This window comes from Cantharellus anzutake, assembly GCF_015039405.1.
Source record: "Cantharellus anzutake strain C23 chromosome Unknown EI90scaffold_15, whole genome shotgun sequence".
NCBI lineage: Eukaryota > Fungi > Basidiomycota > Agaricomycetes > Cantharellales > Hydnaceae > Cantharellus > Cantharellus anzutake.
Genome location: NW_024066965.1, coordinates 185762 through 207785, shown reverse-complemented (window position 1 = coordinate 207785; position 22024 = coordinate 185762). Strand labels below are relative to the sequence as shown.

The window sequence follows — 22024 nt, the reverse complement described above, 5'->3', positions numbered from 1 at the left end:
AAGGGTGAAACAAAGACCATTGGACCTTTCCTGCAGTTTATTTCGGCTGACATTATCACTCATGGGCGTTGGCCTGATTCAAAGCACGCCCGGGATTCTATGTTTCAAAACATTCCCCTTCCTCCGGCGCCTACAGCCCCTATCGCCTAAGCTTTTCCGATTATTAGTTGGATAGCAACACACCCAATACGAGCTATCCGGGCCGAATCAGAATGCAGAGCTTTTCAAACTACGGTGGCAGGCTTCTGTGCGTTCGTTGCCTTGCACAACACAACCCCAACGCTCTGGCCGACGTGTCGTCGAGACCTGCCCGTCCCTGCTATCTTGCCCTGAATTACACTAGCTGTTCTGAAAATTACCTTATATGGGAATTTTTGGGATTGACACAGCGATATTCAGTTTTTTGCCACCAACACCCAGGATAGGAGCGTGAGCGAAGATGCTCCTAGGGAATTTTGAGGCACTGCCTCCCAGAAGGGAAGTCGCTGTACGTACGCACGGCCATACGCAGGGAGGTAACTGCGAAATCTTTGATTGGCGGTTAAAACAGGTGCCGGATGCTGACGCGCACTATCACTGTCCAGCTCACAGACCTGGCACTTGTCTTTGCTCATGTGTAAATCTCATGCATTGATACCACTAAAGAACAAGTTGAACGAACAGTATATCTCATAAACCCTAAATCTCAGTGCGCAATGGAGATTGGTGGCCAGGGAATGGGGAATGGCGTAAAGCAGGCGCGAGATTTTAAAAAGAATTATGAGATCCGTAAAGACAACAGCGTGGACGCAGAAGAACGAAATGGAACCAATTGAAAACTAAAAGACATAATACAAAGGAGGCCTGCCAGGACCGTAGTCCATGACGGGGGACAGTGGAAAGTATCGTTACTATCATAACGAATACTCGTCACAAACAATTGGATAGCAAGATAATACAAACGAGGTCTCTGAGGGATGTGCGTCTAGTCAACAGCCTCCCGGCTTCACCTAGGGTGACTCTGGGGGTGTCCACAATGCCCACTGGTCATTAGATTGGCCGGAATAAAGTCCCATGGCGGGGTGGGAGGGCAGGGATGAGCCGAAGGCGTCCAAAGGCGACGGAATCTGAAGGCCCGCTCCTTGGATAAACGACATCCAAGATTCCTGCGGCCCCACGGAGTACCCGACGTTGGGGTGCTGCTCTACGTTGCGGGCGGAAGACTGGGACCCAGAAACAGGGAAACAGTACGACGCAAATGATGCAGTGTCAGGGGATGTAGCTTCCCCCTGTCCTGACGAGAGAGGCACAAGCGCGTTGCGACGGAGGCCATCGTGGGGGAGTACGCTGTCTGTAAGGCTCAGCCTTGCGAAACCATCTCCGAAATCTCCAGCATTCCAGGGACTATCAGACGTGGCACTTGGGCGGCCTTGACAGTCGATACTCATGTAGCTCGGCAGGCGGGCAGCTCGCTGAGCGGGTACAAGGGAGACATCGGTTGACTGCTCCGTGGACTTGAGAGATGTCATATCCCTAGGTTCAGAATAGACGACGCCATCGTTCGCAGCAAACCGACGCACTTCTGGAGCGTGTGGAGCATCATCCGTAATCCGGGGTGCGGTTAAATGAGAAAATTTAGACACGGGAGATGTTGACGAACGCCGTTGATGATAGAATACCACCGGGTGACCAGACGAGTCGTGTGATAAAGGTTGGTGTTGCTCAAGACGACCATCATGGAGCTGGGATGATGGTGATGGCGAATCAGTGGTGAGCGCATCGGTGCCGAAGTAACGGGCTTCCTGTGCAGAACGCGATTGCGAATGATGAATGGCTGCGCCGCCATACTCACGTCCCATTGGTGACTGGGGCCGAGGCCTCGAACCAGACATCATGGGGATTGGCGGAGAAGGGGGGTAGGTCGCGTTCCGGCGCTCAAGGGCCACATTTACAGACGAATCCTCACTGCCCAACGATGGTGAACGAGAGTTTGGGCTGGAGCTGGAGGAAGATAGGTGCGGTGAAGTCCTGATAGGCGGGGACATTTGTGATGAAAAGGGCCGGGAGGTGCTAGCATCAGGGAGCCTGGATAATGAACGGCGGGTGCCTTCCTCGATCCTCCCCCTTGGAGAGGCCGTAGCCTGAGAGGCATCTGGGCGGTTCTGGGCGTTTCCTGAGGTGCCCTTTGTCTTCTCCTGTTTCTGGATCCACCAGCAACTATGTTGATGGCGTGTCATGTTGCTCTTGTAGCTGCTGGTATAATTACAGACGCATGTGTAGCCTAAAACGGTAAACCGTGAGCGCCTAAGTCCAATCCATGGGCACTGCTGACCTGCAGAGAAGGTACGTACGCTTCACCGAATCGTGCATATCCATGTGCTATGAAGAGTGGTCGTGGGTCGGTTTGGGTCGCTTCTGCAGTAAGCATGTGGGGTCCCGACACTCACCTCGCGAAACTCACTGGGGCGCGTGCAACGTCTGGAGCACTTGGGGCATGCAAACTTCCTAGGCCGTTGCATGGCAGTGCACAAGTGGTGAGCTGAGGGTGAATGAACACTGTTGTGGTTGCGTGGAGTGAAGCTGAGCAGGCCGCTTCGTCCCGCCAGGAGGGATGGTGACTAGGGGCACGTAGATGAGGGAGTGGATGGGCGCGTAGATGCATGGGGGAGTCTTTTGTAGGCAGCACCATTGGACAGACTAACGGAGGGCCAGCAATTCAATGCTGGTTCAATTCAATTTGGCACTTCATTCATCAGGTGGAAATCGGGGAATATTTGGTCTCCCAATCAGGCTGTATATCCACGGACCTAACTACTGAGGCATTTGGATCCATATTTCCCATTCGGCTACTTTCAAGCTGGTCGGCCAAACAGCGTCTTGCACGTGCACACTTCTCGCCAGAAGCACTCGACATGCAGCTACCAGGACAGTGAGAGCACGCATCAGCCCAAATAGCTCCGTTATGACATCTCCAAGAGATATGGGTAATTAATAAAACACATGGAATCTCGATCATATGGTTACGGCGTCCAGCACAGCTGCTGGGCGAGGTCTTCCGGATATAGTAATTACTTGAGCAACATTCACTTTTACATAGGTCTGAAATACCGCAAAACTGGCGCTCAAGGGCTGTGAAGGTGTGTTATTTTATTTGGATAATATCGAGTTAGCGAGGATGTCCGGGGAGAGATGTTGCACTGAATGAAGCTATGAGCGCTTGTTGGCTCACGGAAAGTGGTCCGATACTGCTGCTATGCTAAGGGGAGCTAAAGCGCAGGAGTGGAAACAATATTTCCTATCAGCGGGTCAGCAACAGCATGAAAACTGCGCGTCCCAGCAGCAATGATTGTAATTGCCCCAAATGTGCACGGCAAATCACAACAACTTCATACAGCATGTCCGCCGATGGCTTCTTCCCAGTATCGCAAAAAAGGTGGAGATCGTAATACACGTTTTCCTGGGAAGTCGATTATAAGCGCCTTTCTTCTCTTTCTCCTTTTTAGGTGCCGAGGGTCGCTAAATCCCGACGCCAATTCACTTGTTAAATAGACAATTCAATCGTCCCCGATCTTGCATCCTGAACGTCTACTATCAGCAAACGGGCGCCTTTTCGAAGCTGATCCCTATCAGCACTCCTGTGCTCTCTGTACACGCGTCACAGTCGCTTTCATTGTCGTCGCCTCCAATATATCAGGTCACCCCACGAGGTAGGTGATCAGCCTCTCTAAGCACAAGGGACAAAGTAATTCTTCTTCGCCAATCATATGAAACTCTGAGGCACCCGCGGTTTTCGTAGATAAAAACTTTGATGCACATAGAATGGCTGCTTATTGCTTCTTTTTGAAATCGTTGTTTGCCATTGTTCTCGTACTCATTGAACTGGTAGCACCTGTTTCGCATGAATGAAATGGTCCAAACCCCACTTGAAGTGTCAGCATAAGCGATGGAAACGTTTCCAATAAAATGGATAGCCTTTATGTTACAATGAAAGACTAGGAACTCCCATTCCAGCTAATATATCAGTGTCCAGCGATATTTTCCCGGCCTTCCATCCTAGAATGTTCTGTTGGTGCAGTTGGGTACACCACTCATTTCCATATGGTAGTGGGCTTTGAATTGGGTTATTCAGACAGCCCATACTGGCGCTTAGTAAGGAAGATCTCGAGGCAAACCAGCGCTCCGCCGCCGTCCTGTGTGGTTGACGATATCCTATGGGAATATTTACCCTCCAATTATGCCTTGTTTATCATGATGGATCCGAGTACGTCAGTTATACCAGACCCTGTTCTGGGGATCGATCTAAGGTGTCTCGAGAGAAAGTCACCCCACCGTCAGGCTGCTCAGAGTCTCGAAGCACGGAGACCGACAGTAATTGACATGGTGACGCCGGCACGAGCCTGGTTAGTGTGACAGTCGATACGGCTTACAAGTCGTGAGCTTTGAACACACCGTAGTCCCAGCACATATACACAGCCCTCATGATCTATGGGCGACACCTCATCCACAGCCCCCACAAGAAGCTCCAAGGGTATAGCCATATTGCGTTCTCAGGCGCCCCTCTGCTATATATATATATCATGCAGCCGGTCTAGTTCTTGTACCGTCTGCTTACCTAGGCACTTCAAACCGGAGAGCGTTTCTGATATGACGAATTGGGGAGTTGGCCCAGTCAGGAGTCCCTCAGCATTTAGACAGCAACTTAAAGTCTGTCGGTGTTCGCTGCCTTTTGAACCAGCAGACTACGCTGTTGTCCGAGCTTGGAATTGGTCAATGTTTCACGATCACACGCTGTCATTGGAGAACCGAAGGCTTGGATATATTGTATCTGATTGCGCATGTATACCATCTCGATTATCCTGGCGGTTCTGTGGATGTGTCTGTCCGTGTGTTGGCACCCAATCCGAGGTCCGACGGAGTTTTTGTAGGTGCTTTTTGCAGGGAAACAGAGAAATTAGCCATCAGCTTGGTAGGATGCTACTCTCTATTCACTCGTCCAAACGCGAGTGCCTCTCCAGGACTGCAAGTCCGCATCGTCCACGCACGGAGCTATATGTCCAATAAACAGAATCCCTCAGAGTTGCATGCCATTCAACCAAGTAGCTTGTGGCTCCGGCGGCCCAGAACATGACATTCTAAGAGACCGCCATCGGCGTCAAAACCTTTTTGTTGGCTTGAGGATGGAGTGCACATTTAGTTTAGTTGAAAGATGGATTATGTAGTGAAGAATGGCAGCACAGTCCTAGTGGAACGATGATTGGAAGTAGTCTGTGTTCTGGTTAAGTAATTAGCAGGACACCAGCTTTCGTTTAACCTGCTGGTTGCACTTACAGCAGTAAACATCATGGAACGGGGAGTGGTCATGAGCATGGTGAATACTTCAGTGGCCTGATCATCGGTTACGTGTGTTGCAGGCGCAGCGTGAGGTGCCAAATTGCATGGTGTTGCGCAACTCTTACCAAATGAATTGGCACCCGGCAACTAGCGTAAGCTACCTTCACGCGTGAGCTTAGGCAGGTTACCAGCCTCTATTAGTGGCGTGAGCTCAGCCGTCCAGGAAGACTTGCCTAGGACATTCTTTCAGGCTTTCAGCTCACTATCGCTGGCGATTTTAAGCCTCAAACATCAGGTCAACAAAGCACAAGACCGAATGCATGGAAACATGATAAATGCAAACAAGAGACACTCGATTAACCTCACCCTGAATCAATGTGATGAACCCTCTGGCCCTGGTGAGTGATCGGCCCAATCGCTTGAATGATGCAACATCTCGAGAATGTTTTGGCATGCGTGGAATGTCCTCAAGGTTCGCCTCAAGCTCTCGGGTCGGGCTTGCAAGTCGGTTGGGCAGTCGATCAGATAATATTGGGGTTACGGAGTTAGTACATTTTACAACAATCGGAGGCGAATGCGGGTGGAAGTTGGACTCGGGGCTAGGATCTTGTTAAGTATAGGTCCATGCCATTAGGCATGCACTGTACTAGCTGGACGAGGCCGTCTGCAAAAGGCAGGGATAATCCAGGTGGCGTTGAGTAGGATGGATGGCAGATAAAGTGAAAGACGCAACCATAAATGGAAAAGGAGATGGGGAGATCGCCGATTTCTGCTGCGTGCCAGATGCAGGAGTGAACGTCACTACCGAAAATAATGACTTCCATGGGATTCTAACTCCCTGTACAAACCCCAAATACATATAACTGTGGAACGCCGCTGAAGCGGCAGATCCGCTACTCTTACCTCGCATGCGTGTTCACTCTCAACGTTACTATTGGCTGAGATGAAGCCGAGATTTACTCTCGCTCTGTAACCCACCGCATACTCTGATAACCACATAATTACACTGCAGCATGCAGCAAGCGGAATAGAACTGTATGGGCAGAGAATGGACCTGGGTTTGGGGTCATACAGGACCTGTGCATAGGACAATTGAGTTGGAGAAAAAAACGTAGGACCGCTACGGAGTAGCGGAATTATGTATCGCGAAAGCTAATGGGTTCCACCAATAAAATAAAATAATGACTTCAAGTAGTGCGACCGCGGTTACAGTTGCTTCCGCATGAATCCTTTCTCGTGAATAGCACCCCCAATTTATCAACTCTATGAATACATTCCAACAATCCGTTTGGCAAAAAGTGTTGAAGCTGTTCACGGAGGATTCATACGGAAGCAAGAAATACGCGACAGATCAACTGAAAACGGCAGTAACCTCCCGTGCTTTCCCACGCTCCCAACCTATTGAGCCTTTTCACGAGTTTAAGTCTGAAGGCTTTTAACGTCTACCGCTAGCGCTAAAGTCGGATGGGTTCCACCGGTGATAGCCTGGAACTCATGCGTTCCCCAAGTATATCCGAGTCTTTGACCCCAACTCGTATTCCCCTTATCAATCGGTTATTTTGGGACCCACGCTCAGAAGCCAGGCCCTCAAAGTTTGCACGCGCGTTTCTGGGGTCTCCGGGTGCCACTTCAGCCATTGCTAAAGACTCCGATGGTTCGAGATGCGTAGTTGCTGGGAGAGAATGTACGTGATGTTCCTGGTAGAGACTGCTTCCCACAAGACGGATTTGAGTAATGGCTAACGCTGTGTCAATGCACACATATTTACTCAGCGCTGAAAGTCATTCGTATACGAGACACCCCCGACTTGCAACCAGAACGATTGGCACAAACGCAGGCCCCGAGGAGAGCGATCCGTGTGCTGGCTACTGGCCCGGGAGGGGCTCAACTAGTGGAAGAACTGAATCTATGGGGACACTCCCGCTTGCCTCCCACTAGTTCACTGATGACGGACGTCGTATGGGGTTCGGGACGTGAGCAAACGATGCTAATCTCATGAGTGCCAACTAAGATTCTCCAAGCATCCTCGAATAAGATTGCTACCTCCTGCTCAAATGGAGATATCATATTATGGGATATAAACAAGGGCGGTTCCAAGCTGGGTATGTGACGCTCGTTCTTGCACTTTTTTACGACTTCATCTTTCCATAGAAAAGGTTTGGCGTGAGGAGCATCAAAGAGCTGTGAATTGTATATTATTTGGTCCCACTCTTCCTCACTTGCTCCTCACCGGGAGCCAGGACACCATTGTCAAGATTTGGGTATGAGCATCCTCTCATCAAACTGGGCTACTCTTATACAGAGTCAGGATATTCGCGTGCCCAACGGTGCCCGGCTTTCACTCCCCCATAGCACTGCGGTCCGCGCCCTAGCCATGTCACCGAATCCATTGTCCGCATCAGTACAACATCAATGTCTGGTAGCACTGGAAGGTGGCGATATCGTACGATGGGATATTCGGGCCGTTGCACCTGCACCGGGAGCATCTAGCGGGAAGGGTTCACTTGATAAAATGCCCGTTGCCCATCAAGGAGCCATTCTTGGGATGGATTGGTCTGTGAGCGACGGAAAAGGGTGGCTCTGTACAGGCGGACAGGATAAAACCGTAAGGGTCCGTAGACATATCCTTCATTCCCGTGCCGAAGTCATAAACTGTCCTCATACCTGAAGGTCTGGGACATATCGCACCCAACACTCAGTTCTACTCCCGTCCATACGCTCCATGCGCCCCATCCCATCAAGAAGGTCAAATGGAGGCCGAATAATCCCACCGAGATTGCAGTTGTGCCTCGTACCGTAGGGATTTCTCCCCTAGGTATAATTCCGTCAGATCCAAATCTCCCTGGGAAGGAGGCTGCCAATATTGCAGCTAGATTTGCTCCAGGAACGAGGGCGGATTATGTTGAGGATCCTGACCGGGTGGAAGTATGGGACGTGCGTAGGCAGCACATCTCCAAGTACGTTCTGCTTGGAAGTGAAGGCGCATGTGCGGGTGTGTCAAGCGTTTTCCAATCTCGAATACGGAACAAATACTGACGCTCATTACATCATTCTAAAGCTGTTCTCTGGACGGATTCCGATTCACTATGCGCAGTGTACCAAAATGGTGCCTTTACTAGACACGATGTTCAGCACTCCTATACTCCAATCGACCGTGTTCCACGTCATTCGATGGCTTGGGATGCCATGGGTGGAATGTCGTTCATTACTGGCAAGAGGGACATAGGAGAAATTCCTTTCGATGATGTGTCAGTGTTAATTGTTTCGATTGGCCATTGGTGCTAACTAGCATTATTAGGGTACCAGCACTCGCCTTCCCCCAAAAAAACCCTGCGGAAGTACGGTTCGAATCCTCTCAGGTAGCAGCTTACGTGGCCGGCCCGATTGCTACTTCGTTCGACAAGCATACTTTTCGCACCATGGCACGATCTTACAAGCTTGAGGGCGACTCGCAAATAGCCATATGCAAACATAATTCAACGGTACGATTAGTGTTCTCTCCCCTTTCCCACAGCTCACCGCAGCGTTCCATAAGATTGCCACTGAGGTTGGTGACTGGAATGCGGTACAAGTATGGGACAAGCTTCGAGGCCTTCTCGCCGAAACGCTCTCTTTGACACCATTAGCGAGTCGTTGTCACTCGATGTCCCGTAGTCCTTCCAGGAGTTCAGTCGCATCCTCAGTGTTGTTTGTTGATGATGCCGACGGTGGTAGTGGTTTCCTTTTCCCGCTGCGTAGCCACATAAAGTCCCACAGTCCCAGTGAACAAGCACTAGGCCGTACATCTAGAGATCCGTCCCAGAAACGACATCGCCGTAGAGTATCATCTCTTAGCAAAGGCTCTGCGAGGTCACTCGCTGCGCAGTCGTTATCTCGGTCAGTGTCTCGAGATGTCCCAGAGAGCGCAGACCAACGTAAGACATCAACACCACCGAGCACTGCTCTCCATCCGACGAATGGACTCTCAACCATTGGAACCGTTTCTGTGGTCTACTCAAATCAGAAGAAGTCTCCCAGCCTCAATTCACCACATAGTCAGCACTCATCTACGCGGAAATCTCCAGTTTCTCCAGTGACGTCGACTTCTCGATCCAGCACGATGAGTTTATCCGGTCGGGGTCGTCGGAAGCCAATTTCCGATGGTCGAGGTCCTGAGTTGGGACGAGCTACTTCCGGCACAAGGAGTCGCTCGCATAGCCTCGGAAGCGCTGCTGCTTTGCTCGCACTCGGCGATGATGATACTGGTTCTGGAGAAAGGAGTGATGACGAGGACGACGACTTAGATGACAGCGATGTCAGCCTCGATGGGCCGTCATCGCGAAACCCCGCGCCTCGTCCTTTAACTTCCCTCCCGGAAATCAATGGGGATGATGCAAGCGTGTTCAACATTTTGGAATTAGCCCCCAGTCCTAGAAGTGTAGTTGCAGTCCCACCGAGTCAGAAGGCACATCCATCGTCAGGCATTGGCTCAAATGCATCAGATACAGGCGCACTTGGCGATGATAATTATGATTCATCGTCGTCAATTGATGGTCCTCGTCATTCCTCATCGAAAGCCCAAGATAAAAAGGGTGCCTCAACTTCTGGACCTAATCACCACGGAGGGAAAATCATGCTGCCTGTTCGCGCGATCGATCATTATTTGGACAATAGAACAGCGGACGAAGAAAGGTTGGGAATACCGAAGGTGTTTTCCGAGCTGAGCGTGAGGACCGCGGTACCTAGCAAACAATCCCACATCCACTCGTCGTTCGTGTTTCCGCAAAAGCAAGATGAAGCAAGCGAAAATCTTTTTATTACTGGTACAAAATCTAGAGAGCGTCTCAGCTCGATCAAGTTCCAGAGTAGTATGACAATTAAGGCTCATGGCTCTGGGAATGACAGAGATAACAGAGTCTACCTCCCGAAGCATGGTAGGGGTCGTTCACGATCATCCCGAAGGGGAAATAAGGTGTCGGGCGTGGAGATCGAGGCAGCACATCAACGAATATGGGAGCTGGGATGGGAATCTCTTCGCCAACGTATCGAAGAAGAGATTGCATCTGGGAACATCCAGCTCGCGGCTACTGTCTGTATTGTTGCCGGAGGGAAAATATTTGACAATAAACAGATTGAGGATTTATGTGCTACGTACGTCGGTAAGCACATTCAGCCACAACCTGCAATGATCGCTTATTCACATGACCGTGCGTAGAGGTGCTTACACGACTAAGGCTCTTTAGTTCTGCCGCACGAGTCCGGAAATTTTCAAAACTTGAGGGTATTTGTATGGCTTCTATGGTATTTCACGTTCCTATATTACACGGGATGTCACACTTAGTTGTTTGGCAGCTTGACACCGATATTCATATGGCGTGCGCAAAGTGCCGCAAGGCGTTCCTTGTCCCTGTGCACATCGCACGTAACCGCGAAAACTCTGGCCTGTTTCAATATTGCAAAAATTGCAGGAAGGACAAGGCTCGGTGCTCAATCTGGCAAGTCCCCTCTTGGGCAATTGTCGTAATGAACTGAACTTCTCTCAGTCATTTGCCAGTCAAGGGCCTTCTATTCTTCTGCCAGTCCTGCTCACATGGTGGCCATCAAGAATGTTATCGCGGGTACATTTTGGCGCGGCCACTCATACGAGATCCTCGACAGAACCCATTGCCATTCGACGTCCGAGGACGTTCAGCCAGGGGTGGAGCCATCCGTACCTCTTTCGGCTCCCAGCAACCTATAGCAGCTGAATCAAGTTCTCTGGGTTCTACGGAACCTGACGCCCAGTTCGAAGCAGACGAAAGCGCTCTTGCGCTTCAAAAGATCAGCTTCATGAGCCACAATAAGGCCCAACTGCGTTTTCATGCATGCCCTACAGGATGTGGACATTTTTGCTGGGGAACCAACGACGCATCAGACTGACTTGCAGTGTATTTCCCTACATCGCGCATGTCAGGAGTTCATTTATCGTTATATTTATCGCTATACCGCTGAGCTACAGCCCTCCTGGGTAATTCTTACTGTGTTTGCGAGTTAATTACTTGTTATCGGCCGGCCAATACGCGGTTATCAATTCCCGGAGGTCAGCAATCAGTGCGTCGGGGTTGTCGAGTGCTGGAAAGTGACCACCCCTAGTATGAGCTACACAAGACATCGTTTGACTAAGGACTTTGTCAAGGTGGCGTAAGACGCACTGTTGTACTGCACCACGGAGCCGCAGTTCTCGATCCACGAACGAGGATGTATCCTGTGAAGAAAAAGTCGATCACAGTCAACCCATAACCAATATTCTCACTTACACAATCTCGTAGGGCTGCAAAAGTGTAACCCAGAATTGATCATAGGGCCAGTAAGCAGAGGCGCTAAAACATGTACTCACGAACGCGCTTATCCCTAATTTGGACTTTAATTTTCCCCATGAAGAAGGGCTTACAAAGGCAGCCCTGATGTCATCATTCTGAAGGTAAATCATGACGGAAGTGTGGAAACTCTCTGTGAAGTAATATATTGCCACGGTTTCAAGAAGATTGTTGACATCCCAAAGGTCAGGATCAGACCAGGCTTGCATCTTCTCGCCGATGTAAGCCAGTAGGGCAAGAGGGGAAACACCTACAGTATATCCTATCGTGGAGGGCTAGAAAGCGCATGTGTCAACGACGCAAGATCGATGTCACATTCACTCTTAACTCGCCTTGGTGCTCTGAATGGCGGAATATCCCTTTCCTATTAATGCAAAGTTTTATGCGGTTAGTCGAAGAACAATGGCGTGTCAAACCCACCGAACTCGATGAACTCGTCCGCTCTTCGCAAAGCATTGATTTCCGTCTCGTTAAGGCCCCAGAATCTACCCTTCTCAGCATCAGCCACCCAGTTTGGTTCCGCGCAGTAGAACATATTGAAATGTATGAACGGGGCGTTGTCCGAGTGATGCTCCGCAGTTGCTCGCAGGATGTGAGCACCCTGTTGACGCAATCTCGGTTACTGGGACGCGCGCAGTGGACAATGGACACACCCAGTCCCCGCCCTGGCCAAAGTATCTCGAGTAGCCCAAAACCTTAGTCATAAGGGTGTCGAAGATTCTAGCGATATCCACTGTAGTAAACTTGCGGGTTCGCGGAAGCGATGAGAACCCATAGCCCGGCAATGAGGGCGCAACGACATGAAACCTGAAATGTATTTAGGCCTGGCAATATAGATTATGCGAAGACCACCACGGTATACGTACGAAGGGTGATTGGGATCGATGGGGTGGGCCAATGGTTTGATGATCTTCTTGAAATCCCAAAAGGTGCCTGGGAATTATCACTATCAGGGAAAAGTATGGTCTTGACATTGTAAAGGACGTGGGGTACCGGGCCAGCCGTGCAGAATAAGGATAGGGACGGCGTTCGGATTTCCACTCCGCTCATGAATGAAATGTACACGGCAATCCTCAATCCTTGCTGTGTAGTGCTCAAACCTTGAAACGAGGAGTCTGACTTCAGCCGATAAACGCCGGGCCAACCAACTTACTGCTTTATCTCTTCCTCCAACTTATGCACGTCCAACTTTTCTAGAGCTGCCTTCCAATCCTTCAACTGCTTCAGATTCACGCCCAATTCCAAGTCAGACTCTTCGGACGAGAAATTGAGTGTCTCATCAGGATACGTTTCGCACTTGAGGGCGGTCTTCCACTGCTCATACCGAGCCGGGTTGATCAATTTCAAATCAAGTTTGGATGCCATTCCGATCCCAGGGGCAGAGATGGAGAGATGTGCGGAAAAGCCTGGAGCTCCGGTCGGCAAGTTCCTGCGTGCATCTATCCGCGCTCAATTGAGTTTTATCCCAGAGAAAATTTCATACGTGGGACCGTCGACGAACGGGCGGGATACTCATGGACGCATAAGAGATCAACAAGGGTTCATTATGTCATTGCAAACTCCTGACCACGGAGCTGACCAAAAATATGTCACTGCATACGGCTCTGCCTGCGGTCTTGACAACGTTCATATGTCAAATTGGATATTTTCAGGGCAAGTTCACTACGTGCTTACTCCCCAATATGTGACCCTCAGACTTCAACCCACAGCGGCGGCTTATCTTGACCGAATCTCTGGACCAGATGTGGATTTGACCCTGGGTCATCTGGCCATCGGGGCGATAAGGCGGAGGCTATCATGAATCCCAAAGAGGAAGGAGTTTGCTGGTTCGAGGCCCAACACTTGCTGATTGATGGAATTTTTCAACGGGAGTAATTTTCATTAGGCGCTTATCCGAACCGTCGCATCAGTGATGTCAACCACTTGTCATGGGTGGAGGATGCGTCGCACATGGGGGCACGACACGCAAAGGAGATAGCCGGAAACAGTTTAGTGAGACAACCACGGGATCAAGATCGGCCATCGACGATACATTATGAGCAATGGTGATGATGGGAGTTGGGGATTGAGATTGCAGTCCCAGCTTCTTGGGGTTATCAACACTTACATCACCAGTTTCATCGGTCGTGAAGGTGTTTGGAGGGTGTGTGTGAAGCAGAAGCGTGCTCTCTTTGCGCTCGCCCTGAAAGCGCGCTAGCCGAAGATCGCACGGCCGATTGAAGAAGATCTGACGGTACACACCATAGCCGCAACGAGTTCAACGAGTCCAAAAATTTGCAATCATGGGGCAAGTGAGCGGAAGTTGGCAGGACAATGCGAAATTACAAGCAGGCGAAGGGCAGGCATTATGTAAACGGCAAAAGGTTTGAGGCAAAAGGTTGGAACCCAACCTTTGCGAGGGATATTTTTTCCAAAAGGGATCTGCGGGCGGCACATGGATTTCCCCTGCCCGAGGTGATAGCTCGTTTCGCAGATCATCCTTGCGGTGATTCAAGAACGCCATGATGAGATCCAGGGTTCAACTGGGAGATTCCGAAGCATGGAGCGCCTGGAGGAACTGATGACTTTAAGTGGGGTCGAAGCCAACACCTTCGGGGCTCACCAGACTCTCCTCCAACTTCAAGGACAACTGACTTGGTCCATGAAGGAGGTGCCTGAAAGGAAGGAACCAACCTAGTCCGAGGGCTGACCTTGAGGAGAATAAGGAAGACTGCGAAGGTAAATGAGACGTAGGAACGTGTGTGCTGTTGGGCAGGTGTGCGTAGCTAGTGAATACGAAATGTACGTCAGTAAGCTCATTGACTATGGGGACTCGATTTGGAGGCTGGCGGGAGTGACAGGGAATGGGGGGATGACGGTAATCACTCAGCGCCAACGGTAACTGGTTGGACGATGCGAATCATCCCTCTGGTGAATCACAATTCACTCTACATCTCCTGAACAGTCAAGACGGACCCGCCCTCGTTCACACAACAAGGAGAGAAGCGGTAAATGACTTTTATAACTCACCTCTCTGCGTTGTCGCGTCTGCACTGATCCCTTCCCCTCTTATCAGCTAAGCTTGCCGATTTCGTGTCGCCCGCACTTGAGCGGTGACATCCCATCGGGCCTCCATAAGCAAGCCCAGTGGTGTGCCATCTCTCCTTTGCGCATCGCACAAGGAAGCTTCAAGAAAACCAGGTACGCCAGTAGTATAGATACAGGACAGAGAATCGAAACAGAGCAAGGGAACTGGGAAAACAAATCAATCTAGTGAATGAGGACAGGGTGAACCCGTCACCTCGAATTTTTAGAGAGGAGCTAGGCGATTCGACGTGAAGGGATGAGGCCAATCATGAAAGAGCGCGTTAGGCATGCAGAGACCGACGATGCCCTTATGTACAATACAAATTCTTTTGAGTCTGCAAGGTACCCTGAATCCGAGATCACAGATGCCCGGCGAAGTCCATCTAGGAGATGGTTAGTTAGGTGGGCGGAAAAACGGATACATCCACTCGCACCATTGAGGAAAGGGTGTCCCTACGCCCCCACGCTCACTTTGCTACAAAAACTCGCACGTCCATCCCCAGCACACGCCCTTTTTGCGAGCTTGCGGGCGCTCGACAGTTCATCATCTGCCTCGTCCAACTAGGCTGCTGAGAATTCACACTCCGCTCAACGCACTTTACCCTCCATTCTGGAAATGGGCACCAAGCGACAAGCCAAGTCCGGGTCCAAGAAGAAGCGCCCAGCCAAACCCCGTCCTAAGAGGTATGGGTGTGAGCTCTGTGGCTCTCTTTTCGACAGACCCTGTTCCCTACGTCATGTATGTTGAGCGAAGCGAGCAAACATTCAGAACCCGCTTTACTGATACAGTCCCTTTCCCTCGTCGGCGACGACAGCATTTCCGAACTCACACTGGCGAGAAACGTAGGTCGTCCATTCTCCCCAATCACGTCGCAAGATCTCACTTCTACTCATAGCTCACTCTTGTGATGATTGCAATCGCCCCTTCACGACCAAGAGCAATCTCTACAGGCACAACAGGACCTGCCCCCTTCGTCTGGCGAGAGTTGCCCTCTTTCCGGAGGAGTCTCTCACTGCCACTCCTCAGAGCTTCTCTTTCGTTTATGAAGACCCCAGGGCGTTCTACCCTAGACGTCGTCGTCGCCGTCATCATCACACACCTACTCCTGAGCCTGAAATTGAATTAATTAGCCCGCCTAGCGAGCTCGCGCACGATGAACAAGACTATAACACAGAACAGTGTATCCACGTCGAAAACAACGACAGCTCTACCATCCCCCACTTTGAACGTGATGAACATGCTCCTGTTATCAACGATGGTCCTTATCATCATCATCACCCGCAGCATCATGTGCTCGATCATGCTCACACGGGTATGCACCCCGAGCATCATCGCGCCCATCATCCACGCTATGTTGGGGAAGGTCACGCTTTCACCGCTCCGTCGTCCTTGAGACAGTCGCCTTCCAACCCAGATTTGGCAACAGTTAGTGACGAGCATCATCGACTTGTCAGCCATGTCAATCAGTATCGAGGTTCGGAGATCGAGGTTATTCCAACGATGGACATATCCCAGCATGGGTATACTAGTATTGATGTGAATCAGTACCATGTCCAGAACAGCAGCCACCGGGGTCGCACAATCAACCATGACTATATTGGGCACGGCGAATCATGTGCGCACGCGTTCGAGGAGGCGCCGTTAATGGCGGCGTCCCACCCTACTTCTTCATATCGTTTCTCGACGGGACCGAGCTGGGATGCCAGGTTTGACGTACCTCGTGTGATAGACGCCCATGTTGCTGATGGCCAGGGTCACGCGGGCTCCAGTTCAGGCGTGACTCACCAATCCGATCTCAACTCGCAAGAGAGCAGCTGGAATGCAAATCGTTACAACTGGGGTCTAACCCACGAGCTGCACAACCCTCAACCCCAATATCATCCTTCGTATTCTCAGCAAGGGACATGGCCAACTGCTGCCGACCACGATCACCAGCGACAACAGCAGCAACAACCCCACCCGCAAGAGGGGCAACATCCCTCAGGAGAATACGATGGGCGATACCCTCATTCATGGCAGAATGGGCCTCGTTACCCTCATTCCAGCTGAATTCGAGGAACACCTCGGCACACGGCGTGACGATCGATGTGATTAATTCCGTCGTTCTCATGTGATCCCTTTCTTGTGTTACTTCAGGCTCCCGATCGTTGCTTTCGAGTTGTTCCAATATTTGCTGTTGCTCGTTATCTGTCTTGCGCGTATATCTGAACGCGTCCTCTACGTATTGTTCGTATATAATTTGGGAGTGGCGTGGCGTTGCCCGCGGTGCATTGGTCATCGCGAGCGGCATCTCTCCTCTTTCATTACCCACTTGTAAATTCGCATCGTTCTCGAGCCCCTATTTCTCTGTTTTTTCCTTTATTTCAACCATACCCAAGTTCCTCTGCGCATACTTTTTATGTTGTTACACATTCCGTCTGGTTGCCATGCGCGACAACTCGAATTGTCGAGTTTCATGCCTTCTACTTGTTAGCCAGCGACGGCGCTCTTTCGTCCCGAATATATGGTTTGCTTTGACATGGGTGATCATGCTCACAATTCACAGCCAGCTATTGAGTACCTTAAGACAGAGATGGGAGGCCGACTGCATAGTGGGCGGGGGGGTGAATCATCGTCGGGCCTGGCAGAGGAACGGCGAATGAATATACATGGCGGGATAATGGGTAGAAGGCTGCTTGAATGAATTGTCATGGGCGAATTCTACAGACCATCTGATGACACAAATAAGGTATTGACCTTGTTCACAAAAAAAAGGCGCAATGCTGGCTCCAAGTGACAACGTTCATGGAAAGGCATAGCAGAACAAGGGCTTCAATTGTTCCTGGCTAAACATATATTTGACTGAACCTGCAATTAGCGAGGAACGGGGAATCCTCGAACGCACTGCGCTTGAACTTGCTGAGGGAGCAGAGTACCGTAACACTCGTGCAGACAAGGTTGGGGAATGACACGTGAGCGAGGCGAGGTCGACGTTGGGGGGGTTATGCCGAAGTCCGAGACAGAGAAAGAAGCAGATGCGTAGGTGAGACAAAACTTCTAATTACCAGCTAGCGCGGGATCATTTTCAAGCAATTTCTCAGAGGTTATAAAGGTCGTTTAACTTACCCACTGGCCCATTTCCCCTGCGTCTCTCTCTGGGCCACAAAAGCTCTCTGATTTGATTGTATACTTAGCCCTCGACATCGGGCTCTTGCGGCCATGGGCTAATGAGCAGGCAAATCCACTCCCGATATGGAGCATCACAGAAACATTGAACCAGAGGCGTTTCTTTGACCTGGAATAGAGCCCTGCATGCATTTGGAGGCCAAAGGTGAGTTTATTTGCCCCACGTAAGGCATGCTCCTGGAAGGCTCACCATAGCGCCTCCGGGTACAGTTCGAACCCTGCGCTCAACAGCAACATACCAAACGAACAACTAAAAACCCTTTAACTCGGCGTCAAAGTAGCGCTAGCCAGATCGGGATATGATTATCGAGCAATTAGATGACTGGACGATGAGGGAAAAAATAGAAATGCCAACGTTGTGACGGCCGGAGTTGCTCCGAACGTCCCTAAGTCGTCCAAAATAGTATGAAACCACAGAAAAACCATACAGTTTCGCAGTTGAAGATGTACACATGTAATTTCCTTGTTTCCAACATCGCGTGTAGTGGATGTTTGACGAACCATCGGGCTCCCATCAGTGAGCCCAGTGCTTCGCCATTCGGACATTGCAGGTCGATGTGAGGAAGTCCAAGCGACCCCCGTGACGGCACGCACGCATCGTCACCACACCGTCAGTTCTAAGGACAACGTCAACAGGCAGCTTGTTATGGGAGCTTTATATGGTTGTGCATGTTGAATGATCAGCTTCACTAGTTCTCGGTATTCGGTAACCCCCCCAATAAGGGTATAAACAACTTTGGTTGACTCCTGGGTGCATTGAACTCCAGCTCTTCCCTTCACGCTTCCATCTTCAAATATTTACGCACCCATGCCTCTAAACTCGTCTCATGCCACTGGCGCCTCTGCACCGTCTTCTATTAATGGTGTGCAGAACCAGGGTAACGCCCTTTTTCTTACGATCGTCCCGCCTACGCATCGTGGAAGGCGGCAGGGGAGCTCACCAGCAAAACCACCTCGCCCCAAAAAATATCCCTGTCCACAATGTGGCCTTATGTTTGATAGGCCTTGCTCGGTTAAGACGGTGAGTCTTCGGTTCTGGCGTTCTCAGGGCGAATATCGTCTCAGAGCGCCTTTTATCATCTAGCACGTCTACAGCCATACGGGTGAAAAGCGTGCGTCGATTGAGAACATGCCTCTAATCCGTTCCTAACATTCCGTGCCCCCCTCATCTCATTCACCAGCTTTCCCCTGCGACTATTGCAATAGCGCGTTTCCCACCAAGTCCAATCTCTATCGTCATCGAAAAACGTGCAAAAATTACAAGAAATGCATGATCCAGGGGGGGAGATCAAGACAACCGACGCGCTCGCAGCCTGGGGCAACTCCCCAGAATAATACGGATGAACATCAAACCAAGAGGACATCCACACCGACATCCACCAATTCCCATCTGCAAGCGGGCCCCAGTCAAACTCCCGAATCTATTGTCCACCCTCAACCAGCAAACGCACCACCTGGTTCAAGTCCACCTTCTATTTCATCTGCCGTAGACTTCCAGCAGCGGCAAGACTCGAGATCTCCTCTTGACAGCCAGCAGGCCTCCAGACGTACGCCATCAGCTGCATCCTCGGAATCAAGTGGCATGGACCTCCCGCACCCCAGGCCCTATTTTGACAACGGCAATACGCGTCCACGCCGCGGATTCAGATACGGAAGTAATCTTGATTATCCGACCGATTCTGCCGGAGGGATCGGCAGTGCTGGTGTCAGTGACGACGCCTACGATCATCCTGACCGATCCCACAATCATGTCCAAGGTTACTATGAGAGGGAATATCTCTCACCGAGCCCAGCTATGGAGTCGAGAGGAGCTGGTTCTCCTGTGCATACGACGTGGGTTCAGCCGGGACATGATGGGGCGTACAACGCTGCTAATATGAATACTATTCATCGTCCTCGCTCAGACCACACGTACGCGAGTTCTACATCCGGAGCAGACGTGGGACGTGATGTGTCCGGGACGTGGAATTCTGGATATTACGCGAGTCGAGCTCTCCAATCTGAGCCAGGCTTTGCTATGACATCCATTCCTTCTCACCATGAGCGTCCTTCTCGTACCGTTTCCAACCTCCCCTTGCACGACCCCGAGGCCCAACACTATCCATCCGGTTCGTCTCCAAGCTCCGCTTCTTATCGTGCACAACACCCACAGTTTACTGGTCTTCCCGTGCCGACGAATAGCATGAGCCGAAATAGCCCCTCTACCACCCCACCCCCTCTAGGTCCGCCACGCAGGAACGCGGTATCCGAAATATTTCCGCCTACTGAAACATACAGCATGATGTCTTCTAGCGTTCAAAGCACAGACGCGTGGCCGCCTGCAGGTGGAAACAGTTATCACGAATCCGGGCACGGTACAGAATCATCCTATCATCTTATTCGCGGCTCGACCAGATAAATGGTTAATTGTCTTTCTTCACGGAACTGGCACCCTGACCTGCAGTTTGTATCTTGAGTGATTTAATATTGCGCATGTGCAATTCGTGTGCTTTGTTTCATGGACTTCTTATCTCAACTAACTGCAGCCTAGAACCGATGTCCACCTTTTTGCGTGCATGTCTTCTCCCGTTTATTTCCTTCTAAGCACTGGCGAATGTATTCCGTGACCTTGTAATCGTAAGACTTCTTGTATGCCTTTTTGTTCAAGAATTTGACGGCTGATTTTCCGGTTGCGCGTGGCAATGTTGTTACTTTGTTACTTTTCACCGTTGCGTTGCTGCAGATTTTACCAGCCCTGCGCCTGAATTTTTTGGTACAACACTCGGATTTATGTATTTTTCTAGTTTTCATTTATTCTGCATCAAATCAATCATTCCAAACAACATTGCCATCTGCTCGTTCCAAGGTTTGGATTTTTCCTTAGTACGTTGCTTTTCCTTTTGGCCTTCCATCTGCTTCATGGCATTTGTATTAGGAGTGACTGAGATGTTCACTCGACTCGACGAACATCGCTGAATTAGGGCTGATTGATTTGGTGATGATTGCAGTAATACAATACTCTTGTTGCCAATCCATTAAGTTTGTCCTATCCCATGCATGAGGAATGAAGCGGCGGAATGCGAACTAGTCTCCTCAAGGAAACGGCCATGACGCACCGGAGTGTCTGTCCAGCCAATAAGTAAGTGGACGAATAGTCACGAACTTGCGAGAATTGCGAGGGAAAGTGGCGGTACTTGTGGTGAGTCAATCAATGGTCGAGGGGAGCAGGAACGGCCAATTAGATCGTCCTGGAGTGGATGGAGAGTGAACATTTCCCTTCCTACGATAATATGGTATGAAACAGTCAACAAATGCCCGGAGGTCGAAGCGATTAGGCTCAGCTCTATTGGACGGCAAAAGCTAGATCCATGGCCGTCACATGAGAAGACACCCCATGAAGTGAACGAGTGAATTGGTCGAAGCTGCGCAGGTCGAGACCCTCTTAACTTGCGCTCACGCCAACAGCGGATTCACCTAAGGCTAGAAGAGGTTTGATTTCGGTTGTCTCAGCTGTGTCCTTCCAAGATCGATTCCAAAACGAAAAATCCGTCATGGTTAGTCAAATAAACGGGGATGATTCCAAGGACGCGTACGGAAGCAGCGATTTTATGGCTGAATTACTTTCTACACGTGAACAGCTGCCGTGACTGTCTCAACAGGCAGCTCTTGGCTGGCTCAAGAGATCATCATAGTGCCTTCGGCAGCATTCACGAAGCCTTCAACCCGTCAACGAGAAATTCTGCCCCTCGTAGTGCGAAACAAGCTCGCCTTGCCCAAATAGTGCTTCAGGGTGAGACCGTCATTCCAGTTTGCCGGCCAGTCTTTAATTTTAAGATGTCAGGAATGACTTCGTGGATATTGCACTTGACACCTCTGACGGCATGCTGGAGGGTCGATTGTAATGAGTGCCGAGGGAGCGTGGTTGCACGATCTCCTACCCGAGCACACGATGACACCCGTCTAGATCCGCTAGTTTTTTGGGGTATGAGTTTAGTATCAAACCCCTGAGCTGTGACAGGGTACTTTTGTACTGACTTGCCGTGGTCGATCATGATCTCGTCTGGTGGGGAAACTGCAGCTTTTGATCTTGCGCCTGCATCTCAGTTGCATATATTCTCGCAGTAGATGCATCATCGCACAAAGACAGCAATCCTTATGCGAAGCCCAT

At 50.4% G+C, this 22024-nt stretch overlaps 6 protein-coding genes across 6 annotated transcripts; 4 read left to right on the top strand and 2 right to left on the bottom strand.

The window, feature by feature from the left end:
- Positions 1–801: 801 nt before the first annotated feature.
- On the bottom strand, positions 802–2408 carry EI90DRAFT_442604 (uncharacterized protein). Its single transcript, XM_039067616.1, has 2 exons — positions 2331–2408; positions 802–2260 (listed from the first exon to the last, which is right to left on the bottom strand). The coding sequence occupies exons 1-2, from the start codon at positions 2353–2355 to the stop codon at positions 990–992; spliced, it is 1296 nt and encodes a 431-aa protein (XP_038918111.1). The 5' UTR covers positions 2356–2408; the 3' UTR covers positions 802–989.
- A 2019-nt stretch (positions 2409–4427) lies between these two features.
- EI90DRAFT_3049496 (uncharacterized protein) lies at positions 4428–5440 on the top strand. Its single transcript, XM_039059697.1, has 2 exons — positions 4428–5251; positions 5308–5440. The coding sequence occupies exon 1, from the start codon at positions 4465–4467 to the stop codon at positions 5038–5040; it is 576 nt and encodes a 191-aa protein (XP_038918110.1). The 5' UTR covers positions 4428–4464; the 3' UTR covers positions 5041–5251; positions 5308–5440.
- Positions 5441–6696: 1256 nt separating this feature from the next.
- Positions 6697–11422, top strand: EI90DRAFT_3288120 (uncharacterized protein). Its single transcript, XM_039067094.1, has 12 exons — positions 6697–6994; positions 7083–7283; positions 7332–7412; positions 7462–7571; positions 7619–7921; positions 7981–8302; positions 8369–8558; positions 8609–8792; positions 8846–10448; positions 10505–10590; positions 10642–10784; positions 10833–11422. The coding sequence occupies exons 1-12, from the start codon at positions 6775–6777 to the stop codon at positions 11206–11208; spliced, it is 3819 nt and encodes a 1272-aa protein (XP_038918109.1). The 5' UTR covers positions 6697–6774; the 3' UTR covers positions 11209–11422.
- On the bottom strand, positions 11324–13010 carry EI90DRAFT_3121010 (Alpha/Beta hydrolase protein; the record flags this gene model as incomplete). Its single annotated transcript, XM_039063359.1, has 10 exons — positions 11324–11427; positions 11481–11533; positions 11586–11599; positions 11666–11907; positions 11974–12009; positions 12066–12246; positions 12299–12452; positions 12512–12578; positions 12639–12745; positions 12799–13010. The coding sequence occupies 10 exons, from the start codon at positions 13008–13010 to the stop codon at positions 11324–11326; spliced, it is 1170 nt and encodes a 389-aa protein (XP_038918108.1).
- A 1952-nt stretch (positions 13011–14962) lies between these two features.
- EI90DRAFT_441895 (uncharacterized protein) lies at positions 14963–16988 on the top strand. Its single transcript, XM_039067615.1, has 2 exons — positions 14963–15554; positions 15608–16988. Exons 1-2 carry the CDS (start codon positions 15398–15400, stop codon positions 16759–16761), a joined length of 1311 nt encoding a protein of 436 aa, XP_038918107.1. The 5' UTR covers positions 14963–15397; the 3' UTR covers positions 16762–16988.
- Positions 16989–18241: 1253 nt separating this feature from the next.
- EI90DRAFT_3288117 (uncharacterized protein) lies at positions 18242–20298 on the top strand. The gene is made up of 4 exons (XM_039067093.1): positions 18242–18898; positions 18962–18989; positions 19059–19985; positions 20059–20298. The coding sequence occupies exons 1-4, from the start codon at positions 18686–18688 to the stop codon at positions 20061–20063; spliced, it is 1173 nt and encodes a 390-aa protein (XP_038918106.1). The 5' UTR covers positions 18242–18685; the 3' UTR covers positions 20064–20298.
- The last annotated feature ends 1726 nt before the right edge of the window (positions 20299–22024 follow it).

Excerpts from the sequence above, each read along its gene's own strand:
- EI90DRAFT_441895 (XM_039067615.1), top strand. The coding sequence starts at position 15,398 with ATGGGTGTGAGCTCTGTGGCTCTCTTTTCGACAGACCCTGTTCCCTAC. Across the intron at positions 15,555-15,607 it reads AACTCACACTGGCGAGAAAC|CTCACTCTTGTGATGATTGC; the intron begins GTAGGTCGTCCA and ends TTCTACTCATAG.
- EI90DRAFT_3288117 (XM_039067093.1), top strand. The coding sequence starts at position 18,686 with ATGCCTCTAAACTCGTCTCATGCCACTGGCGCCTCTGCACCGTCTTCT. Across the intron at positions 18,899-18,961 it reads GGCCTTGCTCGGTTAAGACG|CACGTCTACAGCCATACGGG; the intron begins GTGAGTCTTCGG and ends TTTATCATCTAG. Across the intron at positions 18,990-19,058 it reads CAGCCATACGGGTGAAAAGC|CTTTCCCCTGCGACTATTGC; the intron begins GTGCGTCGATTG and ends CTCATTCACCAG.
- EI90DRAFT_3288120 (XM_039067094.1), top strand. The coding sequence starts at position 6,775 with ATGGGTTCCACCGGTGATAGCCTGGAACTCATGCGTTCCCCAAGTATA. Across the intron at positions 7,922-7,980 it reads GACAGGATAAAACCGTAAGG|GTCTGGGACATATCGCACCC; the intron begins GTCCGTAGACAT and ends TCATACCTGAAG. Across the intron at positions 8,559-8,608 it reads GAAATTCCTTTCGATGATGT|GGTACCAGCACTCGCCTTCC; the intron begins GTCAGTGTTAAT and ends TAGCATTATTAG.
- EI90DRAFT_3049496 (XM_039059697.1), top strand. The coding sequence starts at position 4,465 with ATGGGCGACACCTCATCCACAGCCCCCACAAGAAGCTCCAAGGGTATA.
- EI90DRAFT_442604 (XM_039067616.1), bottom strand. The coding sequence starts at position 2,355 with ATGGATATGCACGATTCGGTGAAGC. Across the intron at positions 2,261-2,330 it reads TATGCACGATTCGGTGAAGC|GCTACACATGCGTCTGTAAT; the intron begins GTACGTACCTTC and ends TTACCGTTTTAG.